The sequence below is a fragment of the Alosa alosa genome, chromosome 24 (genome assembly GCF_017589495.1).
Source record: "Alosa alosa isolate M-15738 ecotype Scorff River chromosome 24, AALO_Geno_1.1, whole genome shotgun sequence".
NCBI classification, from domain to species: Eukaryota; Metazoa; Chordata; class Actinopteri; order Clupeiformes; family Clupeidae; genus Alosa; species Alosa alosa.
Window position 1 is genome coordinate 23,979,322 of NC_063212.1, and position 10,000 is coordinate 23,989,321.

General features: G+C 44.0%; 1 protein-coding gene across 1 annotated transcript in view; it reads right to left on the bottom strand.

The window, feature by feature from the left end:
* Nucleotides 1-10,000, bottom strand: part of LOC125289699 (B-cell scaffold protein with ankyrin repeats-like) — a 23,779-nt gene that overhangs the window by 1,568 nt on the left and 12,211 nt on the right. Inside the window, exons 4-7 of the mRNA XM_048236668.1 lie at nucleotides 7,571-7,755; nucleotides 4,303-4,366; nucleotides 1,188-1,217; nucleotides 612-691 (exon numbers count right to left, since the gene is read on the bottom strand). Coding sequence (XP_048092625.1) covers nucleotides 612-691; nucleotides 1,188-1,217; nucleotides 4,303-4,366; nucleotides 7,571-7,755 — 359 coding nt within the window. The remainder of the gene's footprint in view (nucleotides 1-611; nucleotides 692-1,187; nucleotides 1,218-4,302; nucleotides 4,367-7,570; nucleotides 7,756-10,000) is intronic.

Genomic DNA, 10,000 nt, shown 5'->3' on the forward strand with positions numbered 1-10,000 from the left:
AAGGAAAACCCAATTATAACCTCATCTTTTCATTTGTGTAACAAAATAAACTTAGCAGAACTGAGTCTACGATTCGTTTTAAACTTCTTTTTTAGATTTTAGATTACATTTATCACATCTTGAACCCCAGTTATATTATTTTGGTATGCAACTTATATACCAAAATAATAGTAGCAAAGGAACTCTCACTGTTGCATCTGTGCCATCCAAGGTATGCGTTTTATTATTTTCATTAACACGTGCCTGACCAGGGGATCAACCCATGGCCTTGTCATCACATTGCTCTACAGGTAGATCTATCTTCTAAGATCGCCATTGCTCAGAAGAAGCGCACTGCTGGTATACCAGTTGTGGGGATCAGGCACAGATGTACTTTGAGTCGTTATAGTTGTTATTGCACCTACTAGCACAGGGTCACTCACCGGCTGAGTCGTTATAGTTGTTATTATGCCCACTAGCGTTAGCGCAGGGTCACTCAGGATCAGGCACAGATGTACTTATCGAGTCGTTATAGTTGTTATTGCACCTACTAGTGTTAGCGCACGGTCACTCACCAGCTGAGTCGTTATAGTTGTTGTTGCGCCCACTAGTGTTAGCGCACGGTCACTCACCGGCTGGCCTTTGAGTGGTTTGCTGTAGAAGTCACTCTCCACAGGCTGGCTACCCCTTCTGCAGTCCTTCACCGCCACATCTAAAAAGGGGTCAGAGGTCAACCAGAGAGTTACCAGGACGACAGGAACATAGGGATTTGAGGTGACATTTGAGTGTTTTCATTTTTTCCTCTGCTGAGGTTGAGCTGACATCTTGAAGGAGACATGGCTGTTGATTTGAGTTTGTGTCTTACACCCTCATATGAAATAAAATGTATAAAGCTTAGGGAGGGGACAAATGTTAAAAGCTTGGGGAGAGGCATGGAAAGAGAGAGATTTCTAGCAATATGTCGCTTCAAAGAGGGCACACGGGGACAGTGTGGTGCTGAAATCTGGCCTGGCAGCAAGTCTGATACCCCTGTGAGCACAGTGTTTGCCTTGTTAACTACCCCCCGGGGGGGCAACAGAACACTGGCATGGAGGGGCGGACGAGAAGAGAGGAGGACTGGAGAGAAGAAGGAGAAGGGAGAAGAAAGGCGTCTTTTACCCCAGAGGCCCTTTTAGCACTGCATGCACAGGAAGCTAATGTGCACTCACTTGGTGTGTGATGTATGATGTTGATTTTATCTGTGAAAGAGACAAAGAGAGCGAAGAGAGAGAGAGAGAGAGAGAGAGAGAGAGAGAGAGAGAGATTAAAACAGCAGTCCAGCATTCAGACTCTTCTCTTAAGTCCGAGCCACACAGCTTTCCCCCAAAGACACTTTTGTTCCACTTTCATATGAAGTCCAGGCGGAGAATCAGTCATCTGAGGGCCACAAACAGGCCGGCTCTGCTCTGCTCTGCTCTGACGGAGTCTATTTTCGACGCAATTCATCATCTCCCTGCTCAGACTTCCACAAGGTGTTTGTTTCTGTGGGGAATTAGTCATCTGATACTTATCCAACTGGACAGAAGATGAAGGGGGATACACAGACAGGACAAACAGAGTCTGAAGGAGAGAGAGAGAAGGGAGGGAGGGAGGGAGGGAGAGAGGGAGAGGAGGAGGGAGGGAGGGAGAGAGAAAGAAGGAGTGAGGGAGAGAGAGGGAAGAGAGAGGGAGGGAGAGAGAGAAGGAGAGGAGGAGGGAGGGAGAGAGAGAGAAGGAGGGAGGGAGAGAGAAAGAAGGAGTGAGGGAGAGAGAGGGAAGGAGAGAGGGAGGGAGAGAGAGAAGGAGGGAGGAAGAGGAAAGGAAGGATAGCACTTAACGCTGAATCAAAACAAGTCATGCTAATAAAGCAAATTTACATTGGAATTTGATAAGGAGAACAGGGATGAGAGGACAGAGGAGAAGAGGGGATGACAGAGGAGAGGAGAAGAAGTGCAGAGAGGAAGAGAGGAGATGGTGAGAGAGTGATGAGGAGATGATGATGAGGAGGTTAAGAGAGAATGATGAGGAGGTGAGGTGAAGAGAGAATGATGAGGTGATGATGAGGAGGTGAAGAGAGAATGATGAGGATGTGAGGAGATGAGAGGAGAGGAGAGGAGATGAGAATGAAAAGAGAGGAGGGGAGAGGAGAGGAGTTGAAAAGAGGACAGGAGTTGAGAGGAGAGAGGAGGAGAGGACAGGATGTGTGAGGTGAGTGATATAGACTTAGAGACATAACACTATTATGGAGAGAAAGAAAACAACTCTCTGGCACCCGTAGAAATACCATCTCAAATCCTGCACCAAACCTCTGGCATCCATAGAAATACCATCTCAAATCCTGCACCAAACCTCTGGCATCCATAGAAATACCATCTCAAATCCTGCACCAAACCTCTGGCATCCATAGAAATACCATCTCAAATCCTGCACCAAAACTCTGGCACCCATAGAAATACCATCTCAAATCCTGCACCAAACCTCTGGCACCCATAGAAATACCATCTCAAATCCTGCACCAAACTTCTGGCACCCGTAGAAATACCATCTCAAATCCTGCACCAAACCTCTGCTGTGCATCTGATATCTGCCTTTCAACAGTAGACATGTCCGACAGACCAGCACTGGTGAGCATCTTAACTTGCCCCAGTGCCCATTATGAAATGTCTCTAATTAACTTCAGAAATCTTCACCTTACACCACGTACCACTGAGGGATGCATGAATAACATCAGCCACTAGAGGGCACCTTTGAAGCACCTCATACTCCTGCACAAAACCAGAAATGAGCAGTTGAGGTGTCTTGGAGCCCTTATTATGACCGCCACGCAGCGAAGCGGCAGTCATATAGGTTTAGTCAGATTTTTTTTTCTTTTTCACATAGCCAAATTTCCATCAAGGATTCCCTGGACACTGAAAGACCGGGGTACACGAAACTTGGTGGGCATGTAACCCCACATGGATAGCATGAAACCATCGTTTTTCATTTTGATCTGTAGCCCCCCCACTGGACTGGACCCCCGAAAGGAGGGTAGGGCAGACACAGTTTTCTGTGAATATCTTGAGAACCGTAGGGTTTAGGAGGACCACCTTTTTTTGTATGTTGATCTCAAGGGGCCATGTCAACCCATTCCATAACCACTCATTTCATGTATAGCGCCACCTAGTTAAACACAAAAAAGTAAAAATGAGGTGTTGTAATCGCAGGTATCTGTGACCTAACAAAGTCAAAACTGTACGAAATTGGAAGTGTAGGATCATTATGACACCCTCTGAATGCACGCCAAGTTTTGTGGAATTCCGTTCATGGGGGGCTACACAATAAATTAATTTATGTTACTATACACCAACTGGCCTATAGGTGGCCGGAGACAGTTTTCTGTGAATATCTCGAGAACCGTAGGGCCTAGGAGGACCACCTTTTTTGTATGTTGGTCTGAAGGGGCCATGTCAACCCATCCCATTACCACTTTTTTCATGTATAGCGCCACCTAGTTAAAAATTAATAAGCAAAAAATTTGGTGTTTTCATCACAATATCTCTGGCTGACATGGTCAAAACTGCACGAAATTGAAAGTGCAGGATCATTATGACACTCTCGGAATGCATGCTAAGTTTCATGAACTTTCGTTCATGGGGGGCCTTACAATAAAATAATTTATGTGTACATGTAGTGACCGTACACCAACAGAGTTTTCTGTGAATATCTCTAGAACCGTAGGGCCTAGGATGACCAATTTTTTGCGTATGTTTGCCTCCAGGGGTCATGTTAACCCATTCATATGCACACATGTGCATAAACAGATACACACGCACACACATACATTCACAGTAATCATACTGTATATATGACACATACTCACACAGTAGACATATGTACGCATGCATGCACATGCACACACACAGGCACATACACAGGCACACACACACCTGCACACACACACACACACACACACACACACATAAACATAAACATGTACACGCAGACATGCACACAATTCAAGAATTTCTCAGAATTATGAACAGGCAAGATGGGGGTGGGGTTGTATAAAATGAATTTTTCATGTGAAATCCATGAACTAATCATGTTTTGGTACTTGTTGTCTAGCAGATACCAGTGAGAATTGAGTGTGCATAATGCAATTTAGTGAGACAGTTAGAGTCATATATGCCTTTCAGCGTGATTTATTTTTGTGGAAAAAATGTGCTGGACTGGGCGGCGGTCATATTTTGTACCGCTCTGCGGTACATCTAGTTACTAAACTGCTGTTGGGATACTTGGGTTGTAGGACTGAAGGCTGATGTTTACCATAGACGCTGTCATCGTCCTCTCGGTAGTTTATGAGGCTGGCTCGCATCTGACGAAGTTTCTCCTGAAATACAGTCCACAAATAAACACAAGTAAACAAGTAACCTCCCAACACATGACAATATAGCCAAGCTGTGAATACAGTAGAAAACCGTTAATGGCTGTCCAAATAACTTTGTTTAGCCTGGAATAATGAGGAAAAATGTTCAACAAGCAAACATGTCAAAATAAAATAAATACAATTCTCATAAATGTTAATTACAGATCATCAGTAAATAAACATTAGAACAGTACACATGTAAACACAAACACAACACAAGTTCAACAAGTCTGCAAAGTCCAAAGATATGTGAATAAGGTAAACTTGTAAACAAGAAAATTGGCACAAACACTTGTGTGCATATTTTGGGCGAAAGGGGAACTAAACATACTGTATTACTGCCTGATGAACGTTACTGTGAACTTGTTCATTCTGGTGTCTGTGAACGGCACACTCTCTCAGTTTAACTTTGTTCAATAAGGTGCCAGATTCCTATAGAGTCTTCCAGGCAGAAACCCGGATGAGGTCGGTAAGGTCGGGAAGGATGGGAAAAAATATTACTGTCAGAATGGTGGTGGGCAGTTTATTGTTGACCTGCAGCCTTTGAGAAAAGTGGAAAGCCAAGCTTTCATAAACTTAATTAAGATAAAATAATTGCTGTCTGTGGTTCTAATTTAGAAATAATTTAGAAAAATAATAGCTCGCAGCAACATATGGAAAAAAAGAACTATGAACTTTGGAACTGTGAACTCAACATTTTGAATTATGAACTATGAACTGAACTAGTTCAGGTGTGATTGACGCTGATATATCCGACCATCTGCTTGTTTATGCAATCAGGAAAAAAATAAAACCTCCAAACAATCATGCCCGTCCCTTGGAACCTAAAATACCACTGTCAAAACTACCGCAGTTCAATGCTGAATTTAGCGCAATTGACTGGAGTGATCAGCTATCACAGAGAAATCCAGATGATATGCTGACTCAATTTCACACAAAACTTAACATAATACAAAACAAATACTGTATACCTCAACTGGTAAGGTGCGCCCTCGGCAGGTTAAATTACCCTGGTTAAACTCTGAGTTACTCAAACTCCTTAAACAAAAAGCCTCATCTCTCAAAAAATTCAGACTACATTGAACCCTTGAAAGTAAAAACGACTTCACAGACATAAATAAATGCATTACTGAACTACGCAAGGCTAAAACTACATACTTCCAACAGCAAATCACCCAATCTGCTTCCAATCCAAAGTCTCTCTGGCAGACTCTTAAAGGAACACGCCACCCAATGTCAGTAGTAATATATGTTCTTACCTTAACTTTCACAAGTTGATTCATCTCCCGTGTCTGTACGTGCACTCAAACGCTCTGGTGCGCGGCACGAATGTGTTAGCATGTTGCTATGCTAGCAGGGCTCAGACGTAGCCATAGAGGGAGTAAGTGATCAAAAACATCCACGTTTTCCCTACTTAAATACAGTTGCACGAGTACTTGATAAAAATGTGTAAGGTCACACAACATGAAACGTGGCAATTTTCCAAGCGAATAAACAGGAAAACTACAATGTATACGGAGCGGGGCGACTTGACAGGCTGGTAAGGAAAGCTGGCTCTGTAGTGGGAGCTGAACTGGAGTGCATCACTTCAATATCTGACAAAAGGACCCTGAACAAACTGATCCAACATCTTGGACAATGAGCATAGGTGCCGATACCGTGGTGCTCCGTCTCTCGGGCACCCACTGAAAATATCGAGCACCCACGTGTGCCAGCTTACAATCCAGGTTAAATTTACATTAATTTAAAATCAAACATCGCAGTTTATGTTAAATTCAGCATCTCTCATAATGTGATTTGCAATGTTGCTGTCAATCCCTTACTCCATATACTAACCACCAATGAGAGCGTCTCTCGTTTGAAAATTCCTGACACTTCCCACCTGAAGAATTAACGCAAGGCCTTGTCGGTCTTCAGCCCCGAATGTTTAAAATGTATATAGCCCTGAATATCATTTTAAAAGAAGTCTGACAAAGCTTATTGTTTTGTGACACAGCTAAACACTGGTACCTCATAGAACATCTATAACATAGCCTAGGTGGTCGCAACTGACAAAAGTAAAGCAGATAGATATCTCGTTTTTTTAACGGCGTGACACAAAATATCATTTCTGTTTATAAAAACAAAGCAAAGCGTTTTTCCTTTTAGTTTGGGTTAACGCAATTAACCTTCTGAGTTACGTAAACTGTTAAGGAGTCAAACGACGGATCATGCGTGATTAAGGCGTAGTGTAGGTGACTGAAAGTGCACAAAAATTGTGCCTTTGCTTAACAGCATTTAAGAAATGTCCTCGGGGGTGACACCCATGGACTCCTGCAAACTGTATAGGCGTTTTGTGTGTCGGCCACTGTTGATTTCCTTAAGTGTTGACGTGCATAGGCCTACATTACTTCTCAAAACCCTATGGCAACAATACACATGGGCGTTGGTAACGGGCATTTAATTGTTGTTTCTCTCTGTGTCTGTCTCTCTCTGTCTCTGGATGTGTGTGTGTGTATGTGTGTGTGTCTGTGTGTGCATATGTGTGTGTTTGTACATTTTAAAAAGTACTGTTCTCTCTGTGTCTGTCTCTCTCTGTTTCTGGATGTTTGTGTGTTTGTGTGTCTTTTGATCCCGTGAGGGAAATTTAGTCTCTGCATTTATCCCAATCCGTGAATTAGTGAAACACACTCAGCACACAGTGAAGACACAGTGAAGCACACACTAATCCCAGCGCAGTGAGCTGCCTGCTACAGCGGCGCTCGGGGAGCAATGAGGGGTTAGGTGCCTTCCTCAAGGGCAATTCAGCCGTGCCTACTGGTCGGGGCTCGAACCGGCAACCCTCCGGTTACAAGTCCGAAGCGCTAACCAGTAGGCCACGGCTGCCCTTGTGTGCTGATATTACTATGTGTTGTGCTGTATTGTGTGTGTGTGTGTGTGTGTGTGTGTGTGTGTGTGTGTGTGTGTGTGTGTGTGTGTGTGTGTGTGTGTGTGTGTGTGTGTGTGTGTGTGTGTGTGTGTGTGTGTGTGTGTGTGTGTGTGTGTGTGTGTGTGTGTGTGTGTGTGTGTGTGTGTGTGTGTGTGTGTGTGTGTGTGTGTGTGTGTGTGTGTGTGTGTGTGTGTGTGTGTGTGTGTGTGTGTCTGTGTGTGTGTCTGTGTGTCTGTGTGTGTAATAGTGCACCGTCTCACCTGTTGAACGCTGTCCACCCCCTTCTGCAGACGCTGCCATTGGCTGAACCTGTCGAGGGCGTCGTCTACACTGAGCGTGCCCAGTTTGACTTGCTGCTGCAGCGAGATGAGCTCGTCCAGCCCAGGGGGGCTGTGGCTCGCCACGAACGTGTCGTAGGTGGACGAGATGCTCTCACGCTCACGCACTGCAATACACACACACACACACACACGCACAACGAGTTTATCCAGAGTACATACAAACACACAAACAAACACACACACACAAAATAGTCCATCCATCTATGGAGATCTGTATTTTGTCATCATAGATAAATAAAACCCTGGCTCATCTGAGTTCCTGCATGTATGTGTAGCATGTGTGTGTGTGTGTGTGTGTGTGTGTGTGTGTGTGTGTGTGTGTGTGTGGAGTTCCTGTATGTAAGTGTAGCATGGGCGTGTGTGTGTGTGTGTGTAGAGTTCCGCAGTTCCTGTATGTAAGTGTAGCACGGGCGTGTGTGTGTGTGTGTGTGTGTGTGTGTGTGTGCTGTATGTAAGTGTAGCATGGATAGACTGTAGCATCCGCCACATAAATGGCCATATTATGATATAAGACAAGTCTTATTTATTTTTGTAAAGCGTAGCAGATTTGTTAACCGTTTCCTCATATGGAATAGGCCTAACTCTCCCACTATAAAAGTTGCCTTCTCTTTATAATGTACTGTTTAAAAACCTGGCCAGGTAGTGTTGAGCTCTTTAAGCTCCGTTTTCTCTCTAACCATCTTTATAGTTCGCTAACCACAGTATCCTGATGACTATGGGCGTAAGTCAGTGATCCAGGGCAGGTATAGTCTGAACTGTCTATAATAGAACTGTCAGTCACCTTTTCACGCTCACTCTCACACACTTTTCCTGTTCTGGCCCTATGGCTGCGCTCTCGGAGAATCACATGTTTGTTTTTTAAATGGGACGCAGGAAGAAAGCCAGGAGGAAGAATGAATGAATGGACAGGGGTAGAAGGCGATCGGCGCTTCTGATAACCTCCTTTAGCCTCCTTTAGCCTACTTTAGCCTACTTTAGCCTCCTTTAGACTCCTTTAGCCTACTTTAGCCTCCTTTAGACTCCTTTAGCCTCCTTTAGCCTACTTTAGCCTCCTTCAGCCTCCTTTAGCCTACTTTAGCCTACTTTAGCCTCCTTTAGCCTACTTTAGCCTACTTTAGCCTCCTTTAGCCTCCTTTACTTTTCACACTGGATGTATCCTCTTCTTTACACCTGATAATAAGGGATCATGATACTGGTTTTTCCGCGTTTCCTGGAGATGATTTCGAGATGATATCTATCCTTTTTCCTTTTTTTGTGCTTGCGGAGTTTCAAAGACTGTCTTGACACATCCTCGGATTTATGGATTATTATTGCCGTGGATTATTTTCATTTTCTGTTTAATGGACGTAAACAGCGCTGGTTGTGCATTTTTATTCCTTTTTTGTTGTGCCACGTCGGCGGTGTTTGGACAATTATAGACTCTGGCCTATGGGCTTATCTCTCTCTCTCTCTCTTTCACGTTCTCACCCTCACCAAAGCACTTCAATAAATCTAAGCATGCTAGAGATTATCTGTGAATGTGCGTTTTAATGAACCGATGACGTTAATTTGGTTAACTCGAGCTGAGCTTGTTACAAGACAGAGGAGACATATCTGAGTGTTGCACATGCTGATGCATCCAAAATATAGAAAATCTCATTGAATATCCACACACTAGCTCCCCTTTTCACTTGTTTATTAGGGGGGATCACATTAGCCAGCGGCAAGCGGCAGGTTTCCTATTGTTCTCTATGTTTCGGCAGCGAAACGGTGGCAACGTTGGCGTAACGCTCCTTGATTTTCTACATGCTGATGCATCCTCATAGATTACTGTTGGCACGGCAACGTCCACAAACACAGTATGTCCTCAGAGCAGAGATGTTTTTAACACTCCTTCAGAAAGCCCCCACATGATCTCTCTACTAGTTTGTAGCTCTATCAACCGTTTCCATCACACCAGATCTAAGCTGCTAACTGGTCATCTGATTTTCCGTCCTCCCATCTGTCTTGGCATCGCCGTGCTTGTGTCCATGTAGGATCTTTTTCAATTGAGCTGGAGATGATACTCGTCGTGATTATATAACACTGGCCTTTAATTGTGCTGGAACAAGCAGTCTGCGTGCAGTATAATAATACAACAGTGTTTTAATCTGGAAACCTGGAGAGGGATGCTTGTGCCGGTGTGATATAACACACACACACACACACACACACACACACACACACACACACACACACACACAGAGAACACCAGTGTGTTTTAATCGGCCTAGAGAGGGATGTTTAATATACCATGTTTAATACACACACACACACACACACACACACACACAGAACACCAGTGTGTTTTAATCGGCCTGGAGAGGGATG